Here is a 25265-nt window from a genome sequence, read left to right as displayed (position 1 = left end):
ACAGGGAGGGGCAGGAGATAAGCTGTGACATCATCTGTTGTCAGTAGTGATGTAATGATGGGTCAGTGTTATCTATATAGAGGACATTGTACAGGAGGGGGAGGAGATAAGCTGTGACATCATCTATTGTCAGTAGTGATGTAATGATGGGTCAGTGTTATCTATATAGAGGTCATTGTACAGGGAGGGGGAGGAGATAAGCTGTGACATCATCTATTGTCAGTAGTGATGTAATGATGGGTCAGTGTTATATATATAGAGGTCATTGTACAGGGAGGGGAGGAGATAAGCTGTGACATCATCTATTGTCAGTAGTGATGTAATGATGAGTCAGTGTTATCTGTATAGAGGACATTGTACAGGGAGGGGGAGGAGATAAGCTGTGACATCATCTATTGTCAGTAGTGATGTAATGATGGGTCAGTGTTACCTAATGTTAAAGGTTAATTTACTAAGGACCTCAAGGATCCTCTTGGTAACTTGCAGAGTGGGATCCTGATTATAATAGGAAAGATGGACACTGGTGGAGAAAACAAAGAGACATACACCTTGGATATCTCTAACAAGCCTTCTGAAGTTTATTTCTTATATACCGTAGTTACATATTTGCATTGTCTGATAAAGCCTGTTTACAAACACATGAGATACACATCTACTTTCTTAGTATAGTAAATGGAGTCGTTCATACAAGGTCTTTGACCTTTACACTATATAGAGAGAAAAAGCGAGTGTTTGCTATACTTCATTGCTGGTTTAAAGTTTTTTTGCTATTTCTACTGTTTATGCTCAGTTTGGCTTTCTCTATATTTTTGATTTTTTGATTTCTGATATTTGGCTTATGTTCTTGACTCTTCTTCTATGTATACGATTCTGTACTTTATATGCTCTGTTGTGACTTTGATTGTCAACCTCCCCTTTGTGTTATCTGTTTGTTTCTATTTTTAAATGTCCACACTTGTGGTTACACCGCGTAGCGGAGGCACTCCGTCCGGCAGCCTGGAATTTTAGGGTTCACCGACCTCTCTATTTTCCTGAGTCCAGTGTCCCCATTACAGTTTTACTAACCATAAAATCCTTTTGCTGTGTTGATAATATGGAAACTAATGGTAATAAATTTCAGGGCCTTGTTCACATGGTGCAGAACCTTGCTGGCTGAAGCACACGAACAGCGCCTCCTTCCTCCTTCAGGTCAGTCTATGTCAGAGCCCAAGATCAAATTGCCTGCTTGTTCAGTGATGATAATAAGCAGTTTGTCTCCTCAGTGAGAGTTGTAAATTGCATTTCTGTATCTGGATCTGCATCCAATTTGAGGTGCGAATCACGTAGTCTTTGTTGTGCACCACTTTGATCTTCCCAATAAATGGACCACTTTTGGAGCAGCGCCATTTCTGATACGTCCATTTTTCACTCCATGGTGTATATCAATGACCTACCCTAGGTTCATTTATCGGTAGTACACAACCCTAAGGCCACTTACACCCCAGGGGAAAGGAAAAAGCTTACACATTGGGGCAGATTTACTTACCCGGTCCATTCGCGATCCAGCAGCGCGTTCTCTGCGGTGGATTCGGGTCCGGCCCGGGATTCATTAAGGCAGTTCCTCCGACGTCCACCAGGTGGCGCTGCTGCGCTGAAGTTCCCCGGAATGCACTGATCTTCACCAAGCCGGACCACATAAAGGTAAGCGCGAGTCCCGCGACACTTTTTTTTTTAAATGTGGCGGTTTTTCCGAATCCGTCAGGTTTTCGTTCGGCCACGCCCCCCGATTTCCGTCGCGTGCATGCCAGCGCCGATGCACCACAATCCGATCGCGTGCGCCAAAATCCTGGGGCAATTCAGGGAAAATCAGCGCAAATCGGAAATATTCGGGTAACACGTCGAGAAAACGCTAATCGGGCCCTTAGTAAATGACCCCCATTATTTCAGAGTTGTGTCTGTTACTTGGTCAATTGTATGGGTGAATGCAGTAGAAAAAATATAAAATAACTTCACAAAAATGTTCCAAAATTGGTGATCAAAAAGGTTATGTTCCCCATAAAAAAAACCCATCTCATTAGGTAAAAATTAAGCCCTCAACCAACTCTGGGGAAGGTTTCTTTTTTGTTGGCAAAAAAATATGGTGGCCACAGGCCTTGTATTGATAATCGTGAGCTTAATAAACATTACTGTAAAAACCCAATATCCTCACTCATTGATCAACTCAACTTGATTGATCTCCACGGGACCTACAATCTGCTTCGGATCAGGGAAGGAGATGAATGGAAGATGGCGTTCAATACTCCTGAAGGACATTTTGAATATCTTGTGATGCCATTTGGGTTGTGCATTGCTCCTTCTGTATTCTAACAGCATGTTAATGATATTTTCTGGGATCTTATGGAGCAGTATGTGTCACAGGTGCTCCCACAGCCCATGTCTCGGGTCGCGGGCCCAACCGTGCCCCGCTCTGTGCCCCAGCGCCCGCAGCTCCAAATCACCTTTCCTGGCTCCTGTTCCCGGTCCGGTGGTCGCATTCCCCGTCTCCTAGGCTACAGAGGATTTAAAGGGTCATCGCACCATTAATTGGCGCTGGCCATTCCCAAAATTCCTCATAATCCAGCCTCTCCTTGCACACTCTGCCAGATCTTTGTGCCTTCTGCCTTTGAGATAGCTTTGTTCCTGATGCCCTTTTCTCGTGTTCCGACTTCCCGTTGTGACTCCGATTACGTTCCTGACCTCTCTCCTCTGCTGCCTGCCCTGGCCTTCTGCTTCGTCCCAACTCTGATTGTGTGCTGCCAGTCCTGACCTCCTGCCTGTCTGCGACTACAATTCTGCTCATCGTCCCTGTACCTCGCATTGGCTGCCACCGCCAACAAAAGTTGCGCCTGTGGAATGACCTGGTGGTCCAACAAGTCCAACCTGATTTGCGGTAGGCTCTGGTGAAAACCGGTTACCACTTAGACTCCGGTCCCAGGTGTAGGCTTACATCATCGTCCGCGGTGGTTCAGTGGGTCCACTAATGCTGGTGCTTGACAGTATGTTGGTGTTTATTTGGTTGATATTGTTATCTTCTCTCCGGTTTGGGACAATTATGTACAGGTCAGAAATGTACTACAAGGCTCCGTCTGAATTAATTATTTGCTGAAGCGTATAAAACATCAGATATTCCATGAATATATTTTTGTTGCTACTTGCTACTTGCTGCAGATCCATTTGTAATGATAAATCCCAGAGCTGCTCCGTACTGTTTGGTGATTCAGATACGCGCGCTCAGTACTGTCATAGGCGGATCTTTGAATATTAAACCTGGAAAACAAGACATTTTATTTAGAGAGTCAATACTTCATCACAATTTCAGTCACACTCAAATATGTCTACTGTACAGACTTGCACTGGCCACCGGTGGGCCCCGACACCTAGCGCTATGGCCGCAGAGGACCTGCCATCAATAGCATCTGCGCAGTGTTGAAAATTCATGAGGGCGGCCTAGTACAAAATAATGCAATGGGAGGGTCAGTATTAAAAATTCATTAGGGGGTAGTATGAACAATGCAATGGGGGAGGGGTCCAGTATTAAATATTTATGAAGTGAGCCAGTATGTAAAATGCAAAGGAGGGGTGGCTAATGTATATATAATGTTTGGGGGTGCAGTAGGCATAAATAAAAAATTCTGGGTATAAAAGGGAACTAGTCATCAAGGAGTTTCATTACATTGTGCAGCATGTTATCCCCTTTCCTTATATACTGTATACTTGTTCTTCGGGCGGAGAGCTGAATGCTATAGCCAAGCCCAGGGTGCGCCCCCCCCCCCCCCCATTGTGATTGACGTCTCTACTTTCAAACTGCCCTGCATATCTGTAATATTGCGCATGCACCTTGTACGCTGTATCCTGGCTCCCAGACTTTATCCTGCTGACAACCACACACATGTATTTTTTCAATGATGGAACAGCACTTGGCAAGAAGATATAAGAAAGAAAAGGTACCGCTGCTTGTTACTGGAGTATTCTTTGTGGGCAAGATCCCTTAAATAATTTGGGGGCTAATAGAATAATATGAGTGAAATTTCTGTAAATTAAGAAATAGAAGGCACATTGTTTAAATTAATAATTTAAGGGTATTGTATGTGCAGTAGTTATTTAGTGAAAATTGTATGTAAAATAAAAAAAAATAAAAAAAGTAAAAGCATAAGTAGTATTATTAGTATTATAATTATGTTATATGAAAATAATAGGAGGGGACATTAAATAGGTAAATGTATACAATAAAGGGGCCATAAATAAAATCATTCATAAGAGAACCATATATTGGGGCACATTTACTAAGAATAATGCAAACGGCATTAAAAGTGTATAAAGCAGGGTACGACCGATTCATTAGGAACGAGCACCAGAAATCCTAAATCTGGCGCTTCCCCGCTCAGGCCCGACAAGAGTTCACCAACTTTTTTGTGGTGCACCTACAGGGTCGGATTAAAGGAGGGGCTCATGGGTCTCGAGCCCCGGGGCCCCCACCACTTTCACTTTATAAGGGGCCTCCACCAGTTCCCAACACTCAGCGACTCAACTCAGCTAAGTCGCTGACTGTCTCTGTGTGCAATGCGCAGCGGCCCATGGCCGCCCGCAATGCACATAGAGGTCTAGGATGACAGCTGTGTCAGTGAGACACAGCTGCCTTCGCTGGGGGAGATTGTAGAGATCGCCATTTTCTACAGGGGACTGACGGCTAAAGTCTACAGGGGGCTGGTGGCTGGCTATATACTACTGGGGGCTGGTGGCTGTATACTACAGGGGACTGGTGGCTTTATATTACAGGGGTCTGGCAGGCTATATACTACAAGGGTCTGGCAGGCTATATACTACAGGGGGCTGGCAGGCTATATACTACAGGGGTCTGGCAGGCTAATAACTACAGGGGTCTGGCAGGCTATATACCTCCAAAAACATTGTTGGAAGGGCCCCCACCAGTTTGCGCCCAGGGGCCCCCACCACCCTTAATCTGGCCCTGTGCACCTGTAACACAGGGCGAGCGACAAACTCCTCATGTTAAATCTTGCAAACGGTCCGACTGAGCGTTGGAATGCCCCCTAATTTGTGTCGCATGGAGGCTAATGCAGCTGCGCCACAAAACGATCACGTGCAACACAAATGTGGTGCAGACACTCCTTAACCCCTTAGCGACCTGGCCCTTTTTCGTTTTTTCTTTTCCATTTTTCACTCCCCACCTTCAAAAATCTATAACGTATTTATTTCTACATGTAAAAAGCTACCTGATGGCTTGTTTTCTGTGTAACAAATTGCACTTCATAGTGATGGTATTGAATATTCCATGTCATGTACTAGGAAGCGGGAAAAAAATTCCAAATCCAGTGAAAAAACGCATTCACGCCGTTTCCTTGTGGGCTTGGATTTTACAGAATTCACTGTGCGCCCCAATTGACGCATCTACTTTATTCTTTGGGTCGGTGCGATCACAGGGATAACACATTTGTATAGGTTTTATAATGTTTTCATACATTTACAAAAATTAAAATCTTCTGTACAAAATTTTTTTTTTTTATTTTGCCATTTTCTGGCACTAATAACTTTTTCATACTACGTTGCACGGAGCTGTGGGTAGTTTCATTTTTTGCGACTTTTGATGACGTTTTTAATGTTACTATTCTTAGGACTGTATGACCTTTTGATCACTTTTTATTGAATTTTTTATATTTTTCAAAATATTCTATTTTGATAGATCGACCAGATACGGGGATTTATAAGGTGTTGATTTTTACTGTTTATTTATATTAATATGACTTCTAGGGAAAGGGGGTGATTAGAATTTTTAGGGGTTTTTAATAATAAAATAATTTTTTTAAACTTTTTTTAATTTTAATTTTTATTATTTTTCTGACCCCCTAGGGTACTTTAACCCTAGGTTGTCTGATTTATCCTGTTCATATACTGCCATACTACAAATCACACATTGTAATGAATAGGTTAAAACGAGACAGCCTCAAGTCTTCGGAAGACCCGTCCTCTGATGACCATGCACCGCCATCTTTTTGAAGCCACCAACAATACCTAATTGCAATGTGCAGCAAAGACTTACCGGCTATGGAGAGGGCTCAGCCCATGAGCCCTCTCCATAGACTCACACCCGACACATGCTGTATTATTACAGCACGCGTCGGGAAGGGGTTAAATACCTGTGCAAGCAGTTTACACCTAAAAGAATGTGCAAAGTCCAACAGAGAACTGGTGCAAAGCCCTAAGTAAATGAGCCCCAGTATGTTATTAATTGGGGGAACCACAACTATTTTATTAGGGTAACAGTTTATTCAGGGCTTTAGAACAGTAACATTTTGGGAGGTTGCAATGGGAGGCAGAGAGTGTTTTTGTTATGGGGATATATTTGATATTTTTTGGGGGAACAGCATGGTTTTGTTGTGGGGATAGATATTATTTAGGAGAACAGTGTGGGATGTTTATTTTGTCCAGATAGTGTAAATCACTGTGGTATTTTTAGGGGCACAGTGTGGGATGTGCAGTCAGGAGCTGAAGACATCTGGCATAAAATTCTGCAGTGACCCGAATCCTCGTCGGACAACGCATGGCGGGGATCGCGACGGGACGGGTAAGTAAATGTGCCCCAGTATGTTAGACATGTCTCAGCATGTGTAGTGCTTTAACTGAAGTGTGAGTGAGAGAAGCTTGACAATTCAATCTGGTGCAGGGGCCCCTGTTATCATCAGTTATTATAAATGATATCAGAAGTACTGACACTTACATCCATAATAGAGATGAGCGAGCACTAAAATGCTCGGGTGCTCGTTATTCGAGATGAACTTTTCCCAGTGCTTGAGTGCTCGTCTCGAATAACGAGCCCCATTGAAGTCAATGGGAGACTCGAGCATTTTTCAAGGGGACCAAGGCTCTGCACAGGGAATCTTGGCCAAACACCTGGAAAACTCAGAAAATGATGGAAACACCACGGAAATGGACAGGAAACAGCAGGGGCAGCATGCATGGATGCCTCTGAGGCTGCTTAATCGCACCATTATGCCAAAATTATGGGCAACAGCATGGCCATGACAGAGTGACCGAATGAGGCTAGATAGCATCTAAAACATCCAATAATTGACCCTGACACTATAGGGGACGGCATGCAGAGGCAGCGGCAGCAGCGGCAGCTGGAGGCAGCTATGGAGATGATATGTGGAGTTAGCAATGGAGACAACGTGTGGAGGCAGCTAAAAAGACGACGTGTGGAGGCTGCTATGGAGACAATTTAATTTGGATAGTGCCTGTATGTGGCAGTCCAAAAAAGTTTTCAAACCAGAGGAGCAGGTAGGTGGCCCTCCAGAAAAATTAAATAGATTGAGTGCCTGTATGTGGCGCTCCCAAAAATTGTTTAAAACAGAGGACCGGGTAGGTGGCCCTCCAGAAAAATTAAATACATAGAGTACTATAGCTGGAGCCAGTTGGCCCTGGCAAAAAAAACCCAGTTTCCTCTGCTTTAGTGTACAAAGAGGAGGAGAAGGAGGAAAATGAGGAGGAGTGCATAAATTATTCAGGTTGAGCTTCCTTCACCTGGTGGAGAATGGAAATCCTGAGAAATCCAGGCTTTATTCATCATGATAAGCGTCAGCCTGTCAGCGCTGTCAGTCGACAGGCGTGTGCGCTTATCGGTGATGATGCCACCAGCTGCACTGAAAACCCGCTCGGACAAGACGCTAGCGGCAGGGCAGGCAAGAACTTCCAAGGCGTACAGCGCCAGTTCGTGCCACATGTCCAGCTTTGAAACCCAGTAGTTGTAGGGAGCTGTGTGATCTTTTAGGACGATGGTATGGTCAACTACGTACTCCCTCACCATCTTTCTGTACAGATCAGCCCTACTCTGGCGAGACTAGGGACAGGTGACAGTGTCTTGCTGGGGTGACATAAAACTGGCAAAGGCCTTGTAAAGCGTACCCCTGCCAGTGCTGGACAAGCTGCCTGCTCGCCTACTCTCCCTCGCTACTTGTCCCGCAGAAGTACGCCCTCTGCCGCTAGCGCTGTCAGAAGGGAAATACGGTTTCAACTTGTGCACCAGGGCCTGCTGGTATTCATTCATTCTCACACTCCTTTCCTCTCCAGGGATGAGAGTGGAAAGATTTTGCTTGTACCTTGGGTCCAGGAGAGTGAATACCCAGTAATCGGTGCTGGAATAAATTCTTTGAACGCGAGGGTCACGGGATAGGCAGCCTAGCATGAAATCTGCCATGTGCGCCAGAGTCCCAACACGCAAGAATTCACTCCCCTCACTGGCCTGACTGTCCATTTCCTCCAACTCCTCTTCTTCTGCCCATACACGCTGAACAGTGAAGGACTGAACAATGCTCCCCTCTTCTGTCTCGCCAACATTCTCCTCCTCTTCCGCCTCATCCTCCTCCACCTCCTCCGATATGCGCTGAGAAACAGACCTGAGGGTGCTTTGGCTATCAACAAGGGAATCTTCTTCCCCCGTCTCTTGTGACGAGCGCAAAGCTTCCGACTTCATGCTGACCAGAGTTTTTCAACAGGCCAAGCAGCGGGATGGTGAGGCTGATGATGGCGGCATTGCCACTGACCATCTGTGTTGACTCCTCAAAGTTACTCAGCACCTGACATATCAGACATCCACGTCCACTCCTCATTGTAGACTTGAGGAAGCTGACTGACCTGACTACCAGTTCTGGTGGAAGTTGACATCTGGCAGTCTACAATCGCTCTGGCTGCTGGTAAACTCTGGATAACATGGTTAATGTTGAATTCCACCTCGTGGGCACGTCGCACAACAGTCGGTGAGCGGGCAGTTGGAGGCGGCTCTGCGCTGACCTGAGAGTGGCAGCATCTGTGCTGGACTTCCTGAAATGCGCACAGATGCGGCGCACCTTCGTGAGCAAATCAGACAGATTGGGGTATGTCTTGAGGAAACGCTGAACTATGAGATTTAACACATGGGCCAGGCATGGCACATGTGTCAGTCTGCCGAGTTGCAGAGCCGTCACCAGGTTACGGCCGTTGTCACACACAACCATGCCTGGCTTCAGGTTCAGCACTATACTTCCTTTTGCGCTCCAGCGTCTGGGGTATGGAGAGCTGAACGCTGCGCATGGAGACATTGGTGGATGCTGTGGAGGCTCTTGGAGGCGAAGATGTGGTTTTCGCACGGGAGGTGTTTGGGCCGGGGTCCTGGGCAGGGGGCTGTCTATCAGAGGCAGCAGATGACACAGGGGAAGGAGCAGTGGTGTGCCCGGCCAGAGGTGAACGGGCTTGGTGCCATTGAGTGGGGTGTTTAGCATTCATATGCCTGCGCATACTGGTGGTAGTTAAGCTAGTAGTGGTGGAACCCCTGCTGATCTTGGTGTGGCACAGGTTGCACACCACAGTCCGTCGGTCATCCGGTGTTTCTTTAAAGAACCTCCAGACTTCCGAAAATCTAGCCCTTGCCACGGGAGCTTGACTACGTGAAACATGTGGCACTGATGCACCAGCTCTGGCCCTGCCTCTCCGTCTGGCCCCACCACTGCCTCTTCCAACCTGTTCTCGTCGAGGACTCACCTCCGTCTCAGAAGCACTGTGTTCACCCGGCCTATCAACCCAGCTTGGGTCTGTCACCTCATCATCCCTCAGTCTGCTCCCCCCTCGGACTTCCTGCCCTGACAACAACTTCACCACTGTCTGACAACCGTGTCTCCTCATCGTCCGACACCTCTTTACACACTTCTTCCACTACGTCAACAATGTCATCATCACCCACAGACTGCGACCGGTGGAAAACCTGGGCATCGGAAAAGAGCTCAGCAGCAACCGGACAAGTGGTTTGTGACTCTGGGAAGGGTCCAGAAAACAGTTCCTCAGAGTATGCCGGTTCAAATGCCAAATTTTGCTGGGAGGGGGCAGACTGGGGGGAAGGAGGCTGAGGTGGAGGAGCTGGAGGAGTGCTGATTTCGGTGACATGGGTGGACTGCGTGGAAGACCGACTGGTGGACAAATGGCTAGAAGCATTGTCCGCAATCCACGACATCACCTGTTCGCATTGTTCTGGCCTCAACAGTGCTCTACCACAAGTCCCAGTAACTTGAGACATGAACCTAGGGAGTGTAGCTCTGCGGCGTTCCCCTGCTCCCTCATCAGCAGGTGGTGTGTCACCCCGCCCAGGACCACGGCCTCTGACCCTTGCAGTAGTTGGACGCCCACGTCCACGCCCTCGTCCTCTACCCCTAGCCCTCGGGTTCAACATTTTCAAAATTAAAGTGTAAACTGTAAATTTTTTTGGATTTATTTATTTATTTTTTTTTTACAAAACGATGCTATCCTATTGCTATGGCTAGTTTCTAACCTACACTGACAGCACACAACTGGATTTTGTGCTGTGTCTGATGACTTTGAGTTATTAAAAAAAAGCACCAGTATTTTTTGGTGCACTAAGTTGCATATGAAGTCACCCACAAAATTTAAGTGGAAAAACACACTACAGGCTAATCCAACTTTGACGGGATTTCTGTAAAACAAGACGAAATGAGGCTCAGTATTGTGTGTGGCCTCCACATGCCTGTATGACGTCCCTACAACACCTCTGCACGCTCCTGATGAGGCTCATTATTGTGTGTGGTCTCCACGTGCCTGTATGACCTCCCTACAACGCCTTGGCACGCTCCTGATGAGGCTCAGTATTGTGTGTGTCCTCCACATGCCTGTATGACCTCCCTACAATGCCTCAGCACGCTCCTGATGAGGTTTTGGATGGTTTCCTGAGGGAATTCCTTGCAGACCGTGACTAAACCATCCGCCAACTCCTGGACAGTCTGTGGTGCAACTGTGGTGGACAGTCCATAGCTTTAATGCCTTCATCTTGCAAGAACTGCTGACACTCCAGCCACATGAGGTTTAGCATTGTCCTTCATTAGGAGGAACCCTGGGCCAACCACCCCAGCATATGGTTTCTCAGGGGTCTGAGGAGCACATGGAGGGCTGTGCGGCCCCCAAACCTTTACTGACCACTGCCAAACTGGTCATGCAGAAGAATGTGTCAGGCAGCAGATCCCTCTGCAAGGCATCTCCAGTCACGTCTTTCACATTTACTCAGTGTGAACCTGCTTTCATGAAGAGCACAAGGCGCTAGTGTGGACGTCGGCCACTCATACCATCCTCATGGAGTCAGTTTTTTGTGTAGACACATGCACTTTTTTGCCTGCCGAAGGTCATTTTGCAGGGCTCTGGCAGTGCTCCTCCTGTTCCTCCTTGCAAAAAGGCTGAGATAGCATCCTGCTGCTGAGTTGTTACCCTCCTACTGCCCCCTCATGGTGCACTGACAAGTCTCCTGGTAGCACCTCCGGCCTCTGGGCACATACAGCAAACCTTCTCACCAACATTCAAAATTGACCAAAATATCAGCCAGAAAGCATCGCTACTAAGGAGTGGTCTGTGGTCCCCACCTGCAGAACCACTAACCTCCAATTGCTAATTGCCAGCGACCTATAGGGCCGCCCTGGAAATACCCGTGACGCCGTTGGTTATGTAAGTAAAAAAAACCTTACAAAAAGAAAACAATAATTGTATTAAAAAAACTTAGATTATATACATAGAAATAGGTTAAGAATTAGTATATGTTCATCAGATCTCTGCGATGGTTCAAACCTGTGGGGATGCGAGTATTTAATGTGAGGATCCAGTACGTTTCTCTGGATCGCTGCTTCTTGGTCCAGTCTCTGCCCCTTTTTGGTTTGGCTATCCGTTCTATTGGTATAACTTTCAAAGTACTAGTGTTCCCAGAATGGATTTCTTTAAAATGCTTTGATGCACCAGACACTGTTGAAGATAAATCCAATGAGGAACTGTATATGTCCATACAATTATGGATCGTATAGATCTGAAACGCATCAGTTTTTTTTTTTGTTGTTGTCATGGTATCCTTCATGTTTTTAAAATGATGCAATAAAAGTTGTTTTTAACTGAAATATTCCATGGATTTGGTCAAGTGCTGGATAAACTTTATCTTCTTCCGTGTTCCCTACCGACTCCAACTAAGGTTCTCCTCCGTGCACCGGCATAGTAGGACATCAAAAGGGTGAGCTGATAAGAATTTTTCTTCTCTTCTTCTATATCTATACATATATATCTATACATATATATATATATCACTGCCTCCTCTGCCAGGGCAAGAACATCCCTGGATCGCACTACTGATTTGCAGTTGTTTGTGTTATTGATAAATGAGTGATTGATAGAGTAGATTTTCCATTCTCCCATGCTACACTGCAGAGTTGCTCCATCAAGTAAGGGGAGCAGGATCCCTATTCTTGTGATCAGTGGCAGTTCTTGCAGTTGTAGATCCACCAATCGAAATCTTATCATCTATCCTATGGATGGTGATAAAATGTTATCTTGAGTCAAACTCTTTAAAGGGAAACTGTCACCACATTTGCACATAAACAGCCAGTGACGGTCAGTTAATAGACCTCTATAGGAACCTGACCTTTTAGCTAAATATTGTTTGGCTTACATCCACATAAATCCCCTTTTATCTTATATTCCCTGGCATCAGAGGGGGTGTGTCCTGTTCGGCCGGCCCCTCCCATCTAATCCTCCCCATGCCGTATGCCTCCTTTCTGGTCACAGTTCATGTCATGTGACCAGAGTGACATCATCTCAAGTACTTTAGCTTCTTAATAATAGCAAACTGTACCCCATGCATATATCTGACCACATGAAGTCACAGCATCCTCCATGGACTTCTATTCCTCTCCATCCTCCATGGAGGCTGCTGTGATTTCATGTAATCACATACATTGTGTACAGTTTGCTATACTTAGAAGGCAGAAGGACCTGCAATGATGTCACTTGTCAAGGCACTGTGACACAAAAAAAAATGACACAATATTGCCCATCTGTACATAGAGCTTTGTATGTCTGTAGTTGAATATTAGAAGAGGGTCCCTAAGTACAAGGAGGCAGAGCAGGGATTTGAACAAACACAGAGCTGTCAGTCACAATAATGGGGCGTGGTTCACTGGCAGCCTGGGAGAGTGATAAGTAAGAAATACCAGAGATGAGTCAGAAATGGGGAGGGCTTGTAACCCTTTAGTGAGAGTGGTCAAAATCTGGTGACAGGTCCTCTTTAATATTCCAGGAGCCAGATAAAGCAAAGTATATACACTACATATGGTAATTATCTCCTACTTACAGTTCTTCAGTGTATGATACGCCATTTACCCAAGTCCAATGTGTATTCTCATCTGCACGTTTAAGACCGATCCAGTGATTGTCGCTGTCTTTAGTCCTAAACAAAAACTCCTGCGAATAATAAGAGGAACATAGTTATTACAGGCAGTCCCCAGGTTACATACAAGATAGGGTCTGTAGGTTTGTTCTTAAGCTGAATTTGTATGCAAGTCAGAACTGTATATTTTATCATTGTAACCCCAGCCAAATTTTTTTTGGTCTCTGTGACAATTGGATTTTAAAAATGTTGGATTGTCATCAGAACCAGGATTAACAATAAATCTTCATTACAGACGCCTGTGATAACTGTTATAGATGATTATTGTAGCCTAAGGCTAAAATACAGTAAATTGCCAACATCCAGAGGTCCGTTTGTAACTAGGGGTCGTCTGTAAGTCAGGTGTTCTTAAGTAGGGGACCGCCTGTATATATTTATCTGTATGTATGATAACTGGTTATACATGTCCTTGCTGCAAGCGCCTTCTACACAGTAGCCTCCAGTCACTCACCAGTCCCTTCTACACAGTAGCCTCCAGTCACTCACCAGTCTCTTCTACACAGTAGCCTCCAGTCACTCACCAGTCTCTTCTACACAGTAGCCTCCAGTCACTCACCAGTCTCTTCTACACAGTAGCCTCCAGTCACTCACCAGTCTCTTCTACACAGTAGCCTCCAGTCACTCACCAGTCTCTTCTACACAGTAGCCTCCAGTCACTCACCAGTCTCTTCTACACAGTAGCCTCCAGTCACTCACCAGTCTCTTCTACACAGTAGCCTCCAGTCACTCACCAGTCTCTTCTACACAGTAGCCTCCAGTCACTCACCAGTCTCTTCTACACAGTAGCCTCCAGTCACTCACCAGTCTCTTCTACACAGTAGCCTCCAGTCACTCACCAGTCTCTTCTACACAGTAGCCTCCAGTCACTCACCAGTCTCTTCTACACAGTAGCCTCCAGTCACTCACCAGTCTCTTCTACACAGTAGCCTCCAGTCACTCACCAGTCTCTTCTACACAGTAGCCTCCAGTCACTCACCAGTCTCTTCTACACAGTAGCCTCCAGTCACTCACCAGTCTCTTCTACACAGTAGCCTCCAGTCACTCACCAGTCTCTTCTACACAGTAGCCTCCAGTCAATCACCAGTCTCTTCTACACAGTAGCCTCCAGTCACTCACCAGTTCCTTGCTGTCATCTATAACCGCCAGTGATGCAGTGCGGTTGATGCAGAATTCCTGGCTGTTGCTCCATGTGTCAGGTTTTTTAGAAAAGTAGTAACACTTTCCGTTGTATGGGATCCAGTCATCATCACATGCAGTAACGGTGATTTTCTTTTCATCTATACAAGGAAGAACACAATGGCCCATATTTATTAAAGTGTCTGCGCCAGTTTTAAGTCGCGGCTGCTCTGTGTCCGACAAGACAAAAACAACAAAAAAAAATGTGCACATAAAGGGGCTATTACTGTTTAGTCAGAGTTTGTATCACATTTATTACTGACATGCGCCACAATTTTGCAGCATGAACAAATTGCACCAAAAAAATGATGCCCACTTCCCAAGCAGTGCAGGGGGCGCCAGATTCATGAAAATCGTGCTGCATTTCTGATGAATCTAGAGCCCCCCGCACACTCCACAGGCAACTGCACTAGTACTGATAATTGTGGGCCACGTCATCTGTAAGATCGTGCGCCCGATATCCTGCATGTGTCGCTTCCCCGCTCAGGTCCGACGGAGCTCACCTTCTTCTTCCCAGTGCATGTAAGTGTATTGTCTTGTGACACAATTTGAATGTTAAATCCCGCGCTCAGTCTGTACCAGTCAACGGCCGTGCGACACAATCCCCAGTTAAATACCACAGCGTCGCAAATCCCGAAAACTTTGAAAATCTGACGAAAGTGCGACCTGCAGGCCCTTAGTAAATAAGACCCATTATTAAAACATTAAACACATAAAAGAACTCTGCTTTAACACTGTTCCCTGGAGAAAACACAATGGAGTAATATTTCCCTGCAGCGTTTTCAGGTTGACTAGAAGCAGTTCAGCATGATATGTCTCAAAACTAAGATTAAAGGGGTTTTAGAAAATTTGTGGAATGTATTATCTATTTACAGTTCTATGAAAGCCTTGCCCGTATGATAAAGATTTAGGTTATACAATCTTACATAATGTGGTGCTCCCACTTATATACTATGACCCCTCTATTGCCTTACTCCTATACACTGACATCCATGTCCCCTTACCATTACCTTCTCTGTCCACATTCCTCATTACTATAACTTCTGTATGGCCCCACTCCCAATATCCTTGAATCTAACTGAGCATTAAGTTCTGTGTACCCATTCTATATACTGTGCACCCAATGTATCCTCTCCTATAACTACTAAGGCTGGCGGCACACGTGGCGTTTTGAACCCAGTTTTGTGCTGTTTTTAAGCAGTCTGTTAAAAAACGCATCAGTTTTTGTCCATTTTTCCCCAATTAATTTTTAACGGACTGCTTAAAATCGGCCCAAAACACCTTGTGTGCCGCCAGCCTAAGACTACCCGAGCAGCCTCTCCTATAGTTCGTGAAGTATTGACAATATCGAAATCCTGCCATGCATGAGACTTAAAAACTAAATTAATTTTTTTTTTAAATCGAAAGAAAAAAAAAACATTCCTGCATCCAAGGGCGCCGCCTCTGTAACTGGGTTCTTGGCACAGATCCTCAAGTACCTAATAGCAAATATCAAAGTTCCAGCATTTCCTCTTTTATGTCAAACCTCAGGTGTTACTTATAGAAAATCAACTCCGAAATTATATGCAAACAAGCAGTGAAGAGGCACTATTAGGGGCCGAAGGGGGAACATTACACCAGACACCATAAGTATTAATCTCTGTAAATATAAGAGCCTCATCAATGAAGTGGTAGTTACAGAACCAGACATATAGGCAGTTAACAATACAGTAGTGAGCTGTCGATAAAGATCCACTTCCTTCTATATCTTTAACAGTCTGTATCTTCGGTTCAGTAGCGCACAGTCATGATGAAAATGGAAAGATGAAAATCTCATCTTTGTAATGACACTAGAACTAGGTTCTATAGTGATTTAAATGTTTTACATTATCCTGTTCGTTGCCCCCCTTCCATTATTTCCATTCTGTTCACTCAAAAATACACATTTTACAAAAAAAAAGGAAATACGAGGGTGCTATAGAACCCAAGACACGGTCGCCTGGTGTGATATTCATATTCCAACGTGTAAAAGTGATTTTTTACTTGTAATTTGCATAAAATGGCGATTTTTTTTTTTACTATAAAAGACGCAATGCCGGAGATGATATTGTACAAGTAGCTTAGAAACGTAACCAAAATGGATCCAATTGAGAGAAGAAAAGTCTAAATGTAAAATGGTCTTAAGATGAAAACCCTAAATCACCAGTAAATGTTCTCACCTGCCGGTCTGCAGCTGGGGATGTCATTCCGACCACCTGATGAGAAATGAAAAAGAAATTCGGTGAATCTTATATCATGTGACCTTTCCTAATTCTCCTCTTAGATAGTGATACATTGATATTACTAAGGCGGTTTTTACATTGCTGTTAGAGCTGCGCATCTCTTGCGTTTTGCCTCCATTGTGTCTCTGCTTTGCTTCCGTTTTGTCTCCGTGTCCGCAAAAAAATCCGAAAACTTTTACATTGTTTTGAAAACATAACACTGGTTCCCCAACCTCATAAGTGAATCAGAAAAACTGACCTGTCATCACCTTCTGTGTATCAGTATCAATGAAAAACAATGGACTGTTTTTAAAATATTTTCCATAGAACACGGATCAGAACACGGATCAGTGAAAAAAAAGCCATAGAGAGAACACCCAGAGAAAACAATGGCTCAGAGAGGCATCTGCAAGAATCATGGAACCATTGATGTGAAAACCAGCGCCAATGTGATTACTTGTGATCAGTCTCATTGCAGATAACCCCCCCCCCCGAAGGTTAAGGAATCATTATACTTACTGCCGACAATGATGAGTGCTATCATTAATCCAATATTCAACAGTATTGAAGCAACAATCACCACACGTTCTTTTATAAAAGAAAAAAAAAACATTTACTGAAATGTGGAACAAACAAATAGTGAAGACATTTGCACAGATGTAATAGAATCGGTGTACAAAGACCTGTGTGGACTTTACTGCAATGAGGATCCCTACAACCACTGAGAAAAGTCACACAGGTGCACGGCTAGTTATCTCCCTGGTCATGTGATGTCACACAGGTGCACGGCTCATTATATCCCAGGTCATGTGATGTCACACAGGTGCACGGCTAGTTATCTCCCTGGTCATGTGATGTCACACAGGTGCACGGCTCATTATATCCCTGGTCATGTGATGTCACACAGGTGCACAGCTCATTATATCCCAGGTCATGTGATGTCACACAGGTGCACAGCTCATTATATCCCAGGTCATGTGATGTCACACGGGTGCATGGCTTGTTATATCCCAGGTCATGTGATGTCACACAGGTGCACAGCTCATTATATCCCAGGTCATGTGATGTCACACAGGTGCACGGCTGCTACTGTAGTTTAACTCTCAACACCACAATATTACTGAAGAGACATAGGTTAAAAAATACAATAATAGATATTTTGCAGTACCAGGACAACATCTGTAGACGACTTGTTCTTATTGTTTCTTATTGTCTATTATCTTGCGAGCGAGATGAAATTATACAGTTATACAATTATAACATATTTTGGCCAAAACCCCAATCTGTCCAGATGAGGAGCAATATCGTATGTGTAGAGATGTGTGTGTGGATGTAAGCTAATCTGCCTTGTTATATCATCCATTGCACCGCAGTATCCTGTAGCCACCTCTAGGTGGCAGTGGAGAGACATCTTCCTCTCTGTATTAGGGCTGGGTTACTTGTGATTCAGGATTAGCCGGCTCATTGCAGTCACCATACTGTATACTGTATACACTCAGAAAGCAATGGGCTATTTTGTGACTTGGGTAACTCCCTTTATGACGTCTGTCTGCCCCAATTAGACCTATAGACAGAGGTTATTTCTGTCTTGAGACTATCCCTTTAAATTTAAAAGGAAGATAAACCATCCACCATTGTCCTGCTGTGGGTTTTTTATAATGCAATGATATTCTGGCTCCAGCCTAACCCCAAACAATAGATTTTTTATTACCTTTTGTCAACTTTATTCTGGAGTGACCATATTTTGTTAGAAAATCTTCATAACCTGCCAAAAAGAAAGAAAAAAGTTGTGAAAATTTGTAGCATGTTAGGAAAATGTTCTTGGGCTCCTTTCACACTGCGTTCCGTGATCTGGAGGCGAATATTGGGAGAAGCCGCAGATATATACAACACGTAGAAGGAAACCATCACCTTTAGGGTGGCGGCACACGTGGCGTTTTGAACCCGTTTTTAGGCCGTTTTTAAGCAGTCCGTTAAAAAACGCATGCATTTTTTTTAAAAACGCATCTGTTTTTGACCGTTTTACCCAATTATCTTAATTAAGATAATTGGAAAATGGACAAAAACGGTCAAAAAATGGATGAGTTTTTTAACGGACTGCTTAAAAACGGCCTAAAAACGGGTTCAAAACGCCACGTGTGCCGCCACCCTTAGGCTCCTATGTTAAAAAATAACATTAGCTACCACCGCATGTAAATGTATAGTTAACACAAAACAATGGCAACCTTAATATATGGCGTCAAAACAGAGACCACCCCCCACCCACGGAAAAAGATCCACCTACATAAGATCCCCCCATGTAGGGACCGATGGACATGTGTCCTGTAGTAAATGAGTCAGTGATTAAAAAAATGTGAATGAAAAAAAGAAGTAAGGAAGAATAATAGGAATAAGTCAGGATCTGTCTGAGGTCCTGAGCTCCAATCATCCACATCTAGTAATAAGTCAGGGATGGATGTGCACGGGCTTTGTCTGTCTGCTGGCTTTTCCATGTTATCCAGAACCTGAGTGCACGGGGTTAATATCCCGCAGAGCTGGTAAACAACTTTATGAGGCGGAAGCAGCCGGAGCCTCAGATCCGGGAGGATTTATATATATATATACAGTATGTGGGAGAGACATTATAGAAATAGTAAGAGACATCTCATTCTATGTAGAACATGCTTCTCCCGATGTCCATATTCATCAGGTTCTTGTAGTTCTGGTCCATGATATCAGATGGATCTGTCAGGTCTGAGAGCAGCAAAGTATAAAGCAGAAGGCGAATGGGAAATCTAGAGTTCTCTCTACGTCAGATTCTGGCATTGAATAGTTAACAGTAATAATTTCAGGGGGTGCCAGGGCCCCAACCACTTGGCCCTAAAAGGCGCCCCCACCAAATGTGGGTGATTCAGGTGGTTGCATGACCACCCAAACAGCCTACAGTATATTGGGGACCGGCTCTATGGCTGGCAAAGTGGGTCTCGCTCTGCCATAGACCATCGGAGATGTACTAAGATGCGACCCCCGGTGGTATCCTGACACATCGGAGAAACTGAGAAAGGTGAGTACAATTTTATTATTTTATCCAGGACTGTATATAGTTATTTTGGGGGTGCATAGAGTTATTGTAGGGAGGTTACTACTGGTTATACAATAGCTCCTGCTTCTCACCTGACAGTGTCCTGACAGGAGGATGAGTCTCAGTGAAATCCTTTGGCTGAAGAAGCAGTTTCATTTCTAACAACACTGAAAGCTCAGATATAGTAGGGAGGAGGAGACTTCGAGGAAACAAAACCTATCGATATTATCAAGAAAGTAAAACCTGTTTTTCCATTTTTCTTTATTCTACCACTAATTGTTAGAAATTCTGCTCTGTTATCTGGGGATAACAAATACTTTCATAGTAGCAGCAACAGGACTGTAAAATGGATTCAAATTCCAGGATTTATTTATCCTGCTGTGCTCTTAAGCCAGGGGTGGATCATAGGGGGATGCCAGGGCATCTACCAAATGTGGGTGATTCTGGCGGTCGCACGACCACCCCAACAGCCCACAGTATATTGGGGTCCGGCTCTATGGCCCTGTACCCCCATAGATTTCAGTTTATGGCAAAGTGGGGCTTGCTCTGCCATAGACCATCGGAGATGTACTAAGATGCCGGCGCCCTGCCGCTGGTGGCGCAGTGTGGTTTCTTAGTACACTTCCAGTGGTATCCTGACACCACAAGGGAAGAAGATGAGGTTGGTGCTGTCGGAGAAACTGATAAGGTGAGTTCAATTTTATTATTTTATCTAGGACTGTATATAGTTATTATGGGGGTGCTGTATATAGTTATTATAGGGAGGTTGTATATAGTTATAGGGGGACTGTATATAGTAATAATAAGGGGCTGTATATCATTATTATAGGCAAGTGTATAGTTATACAAGAGGGGCTGTATAAATTTATTATAGGGAGGCTGTATATAATTATTATAGGGGGCTGTATATAGTTATTATATGGATGCTGCATATAGTTATTATAGGGGGTTGTATATAGCTATTATAGGGGGGTTGTATTTACTTATTATAGGGAGGCTTTATATATTTATTATAGGGAGGCTGTATATAGTTATTATAGGGAGGCTGTATATAGTTGTAAGGGGGCACTATATAGTTATTATAGGGAGGCTATATATAGTTATAGGGAGGCTGTATGTAGTTATAGGTAGGCTGTATATTGTTATAGGGAGGCTATATATTGTCATTTTAGGGGGCTGTATATAGTTATAGGGAGGCTGTATATAGTTATTAAAGGGAGTCTGTATATAGTTATTGGGGGGCTTTATATAGTTATTATAGGGGGTTTTATAGTTATAGGGTGCTGTATATAGTTATAGGGAGGGTGTATATAGTTATAGGGAGGCTGTATATAGTTATAGGGAGGCTGTATATAGTTATAATAGGGAGCCTGTATAATAATCACAATCTTGCGGCCATACATACGCCCCCCCTAGGCCGGCAATGGGCGCACGGAGTGATACGCTGATGCACACATGCGGCTTTGTACCACTCCGTACACAGGGAAAAGATAGGTCACCCCTCATCCTCTCCACGGCGCCGGACGTATGCGGGCACATGTTTATGTGAATGCGCCCTTATTGTCAGGACAAAATAAACAACATCTAACATTTATGGAATGTTGCAGATATTTACTTTGTGTACAAGGTGAATAACACTATTTCTGGCTATTCTATGCATTCTGCATTATCTACCTGTTATCTGTTTACCCCTTTCCAGATGGGTTCCTTGCTCATGTGACTCAATGCTCCCCCTTCCCTCTCCATAGACATCTATGCAATCTGACACCTTGGTGATCTTCTGTCCATCTTGTTAAATAAAAAAAAAATCTACATTAACTGATTGTATCAGCAAACAGGGCCGGCTTATAGGGGGGCTTTCAGGGCGTGTGCCCCGGGGACCCCACCACTTTGCCCTTAAAGGGGCACCCACCAAATGTGGGCAATTTGGATGGTCGCATGAACCGAATCGCCCACTGGGTATTTGGGAACGGTCTGTGTTTTTGCTGTACGGGGCAGTCAGCGCGCATGGGGCATGCCCCGATTTCAGCTTACGGCAGAGTCAGAGAACAGTAGTTTCCCTGCTCTGCCATTCGATGGCCCGGGGAAACTCAAGATGGTGGCGCCTGCTGCTGGCGCCGGCACAATGTGTGATGTCACTGCGCCGGCTCAGAGTGTAACGTCACTGAACTTCCTGTCGGCTGGGTGCCACCATCTTGGTACACCTCTGAGGGACACCGCGAGGGAAGATGATGAGGTCGGCGCGCATCGGGGGAACGGGAGAAGGTAAAGTATAATTTCATTATTTTACCTTGGACTGTATATAGGTTTTATAGGGCAATTGTATCTAGTTAGTTATTATAGGATGTGTATATAATTATAATAGGGGGGCTGTATATAGCTAGTTATTATAGGGGGGATATATAGTTATAATAGGGGGACTGTATGAAGCTAGTTATTATAGGGGGATATATAGTTATAATAGGGGGACTGTACATAGCTAGTTATTATAGGGGGTGTATATAGTTATTATGGGTGTCTGTATATAGTTATTATAGGGGGTGTAAATAGTTATTATGGTTGTCTGTTTATAGTTAGTTCTTATAGGATGTGTATATAGTTATAATAGGGGGACTGTATATAGCTAGTAATTATAGGGGGTGTATATAGTTATTATGGGGGTATATAGTTATGACAGGGGGACTGTATGTAGTTAGTTATTTTAGGGGATGTATATAGTTATTATGAGGGGGTGTATATAGTTATTATGGGTGTCTGTATATAGTTATTATAGGGAGTGTATATAGTTATTATGGGTGTATGTATATAGTTATTATAGGGGGTTGTATATAGTTGTTATAGGGGAACTGTATATAGTTAATGATGTGGGACTGTATATAGATAATGTTGGGGGGACTGTATATAGTTAATGCTGGGGGTGCATATAGTGATTACTGATTACTGGGATATAGTGATTACTGGGAAGCTGTATATAGTGAATGCTGGGGGGCTGTATATAGTGATTACTGGGGAGCTGTATATAGTGATTTCTGGGGGCTGCATATAGTGATTGCTGGCGGGCTGTATATAGTTATTACTGGAGGGCTGTATAAAATTATTACTGGGGGGCTGTATATAGTGGTTGCTGGGGGGCTGTATATAGCGATTACTTGGGGCTGTATACAGTGATTGCTGGGGGGTTGTATATAGTGATCACTTGGGGCTGTATATAGTGGTTGCTGGGGGGCTGTATATAGTGATTATTGGGGGCTTTATATAGTGATTGCTGGGGGGTTGTATATAGGGATTACTTGGGGCTTTATACAGTGATTGCTGGGGGATTGTATATAGTGATTACTGGGAGCTGTATATAGTGATTGCTGGGGGTTTGTATATAGTGATTACTGGGGGCTTTATATAGTGATTGCTGGGGGGTTGTATATAGGGATTACTGGGGGCTGTATATAGTGAATACTGGGAGCTGTATATAGCTATTACTGGAGAGGCTGAATAAAGCTCTACCCTGTCTAAACTACATTCAATGGGGGCGCCCACCAGATTTTGCGCCCATGGGCCCCCACCAGATCATTACCACAGGATGTCTGTGGGACATGCAGTAACTCCCGGACATTTCATATACAGAGGTGGTCGTATCCAAGGACACAGTCTTGTTTCTAAGAGACTGTATTACTACAATTATGAGAAATCATCTTTACACAGCTAAAACATTTTTAATAACATGTAATTGAAGAAATGTTTATATATGGCAGATTAATGAAACTGAATGTGAATGGCCAGACGTTAATACCATTTTAAGTTGAATTTGTATGTAAGTCAAAACTGTATATTTTATAATTGTAACCCCAGACAAAATGTTTTTGTCCCTGTGACAATTGTATTTTTGAACCCATAGTTACAGACAGACCCCTCTGACCTCTGGTGAAGCTGTAAGGTGTCTGTAATGAAGCTTTATGGATAATCCTTGGTCCCATTACAGCAAAAAATGTTAAACTCCAATTGTCACTGGGGCCAAAATTATTTTTGTCTGGATCTACAATTCTAAAATATACAGTTTCGACTTACATACAAATGCAACTTAAGAACAAACCTCCGGACCCTATCTTGTAACGTAACCCAGGGACTGCCTGTGGTTACATTCAGCTGCTTCACCAGAAGTCAAAGGGGGCAGTGCGGTCCGTCTGTAACTAGGGGTTGTCTGTAAATCGGGTGTCCGTAGAAAACCCGGTCTGTCCTGATGAGGAGCAAAACCCTGCAATATCCTGTAGACCTCTATAGGGGGCAGTGGAGAGACATTTTCTCCTCCAGTGATTAACCCTTTCACGCGCAGAATAATGTTTCTCCTGGCAGCTTTTGGGGCGGTTTTCAACCAAATCTGTCAATAGATTGTATTTAATTAACTCAGAGACAGTACACAAGGGGTAACACTAGAGGACCGCTCCGATAACAGTCTCTGATTTCCCTACTTGGTTATATTGATAAAACCGTCTCGGGATTGTCCCTAAGGGAAGAGAAGTGACTGCCCACGATTGTTCTGCTGCGAGTTTGTATAATGCAATAATATTCTGGGTCCGGGCCAAGCCCTGGGATATACACAATACACAAGTTTTTGGCTACACTGCTTGTAAGGGTGTAGTTTCTGCGCTATTTCATCACACACATAAAAAGTGCTGCTTTAACATATGGCAAAAATCAGGACACAGGACCCTGCACATAGTAAACTGCACATAGTACACTGGACCCTGCACATAGTACACTGGACCCTGCACACTGCACATAGTGCACTGGACCCTGCACACTGCACATAGTGCACTGGACCCTACACATAGTGCACTGGACCTAGTAAATGTGCCCCAGTATTTGTCTATGAACCACATCTAGTGATGATGGATCCGTCAGGTATAAAGCAGAAGATGAGCAAGAAATATATAGCTCTCTATACATCACATTCAGTAAATGACTAGAAATCGTCCTGAAGTAACATTACCACTAGTAATAATCCAGTATTAACCAGAAGGAAACAACAACTTGTCATTCTCACCGATCTTCATTTGATTCCCATAATCCTTATTTTTCTTAGTGTTGCCCAGGGCCTCGAATTCGGGGATAGGAGTTTCTTCTTCCATCTCCGTGGTACTTAGTAAGATCCCCTAATGTCCTCACAGGGTAAGAATGTAACGTTCCCTCTCCATACACTCTGTAACCGAGACTGAAGCAGCAGTTTCTGTTTCCACCACAAAGGGTGCAGCTACATCCGAGAGAATCAGAGGCAAGAAACGAAACTAAACAAGATGAAATATGAAAGTAGCGAGCAAAGTGACATCTGCTACTGCTACGAACTCATATTATCAGGGGAATGCAGAATCTATAGAAAATCTATTCTGCTCTGAATGTATTATACAGATTATTCTGGGGATAACAAATACTTTCATAGTAGCAGCAACAGGACTGTGAAAATGGATTTATAGCCCAGGATTGTAGATTTATTTATACTGCTGTGCCCTTAGCTCTCTGCAGTCACTGC

At 44.1% G+C, this 25265-nt stretch overlaps 1 protein-coding gene across 1 annotated transcript; it reads right to left on the bottom strand.

Moving 5' to 3' along the window:
• Positions 1-554: 554 nt before the first annotated feature.
• LOC140106240 (C-type lectin domain family 2 member B-like) lies at positions 555-25025 on the bottom strand. The gene is made up of 7 exons (XM_072130522.1): positions 24783-25025; positions 18395-18448; positions 17203-17271; positions 16642-16677; positions 14384-14544; positions 13172-13281; positions 555-3285 (listed from the first exon to the last, which is right to left on the bottom strand). The coding sequence occupies exons 1-7, from the start codon at positions 24865-24867 to the stop codon at positions 3174-3176; spliced, it is 627 nt and encodes a 208-aa protein (XP_071986623.1). The 5' UTR covers positions 24868-25025; the 3' UTR covers positions 555-3173.
• Positions 25026-25265: the final 240 nt, after the last annotated feature.

This window comes from Engystomops pustulosus, chromosome 11, assembly GCF_040894005.1.
Source record: "Engystomops pustulosus chromosome 11, aEngPut4.maternal, whole genome shotgun sequence".
In the NCBI taxonomy this organism is placed as follows: Eukaryota; Metazoa; Chordata; class Amphibia; order Anura; family Leptodactylidae; genus Engystomops; species Engystomops pustulosus.
This window is presented reverse-complemented; position numbering and strand designations above follow the sequence as displayed.

What these genes read in the sequence shown, in the direction of transcription:
- LOC140106240 (XM_072130522.1), bottom strand. Translation starts at nt 24,867, where the DNA reads ATGGAAGAAGAAACTCCTATCCCCGAATTCGAGGCCCTGGGCAACACT. An exon ending in CAGAATAAAGTTGACAAAAG is followed by an intron (nt 17,272 to 18,394) that starts GTAATAAAAAAT and finishes CTTTTATAAAAG; the next exon opens with AACGTGTGGTGATTGTTGCT. An exon ending in GTATCATACACTGAAGAACT is followed by an intron (nt 3,286 to 13,171) that starts GTAAGTAGGAGA and finishes CTTGTTTTCCAG; the next exon opens with GTTTAATATTCAAAGATCCG.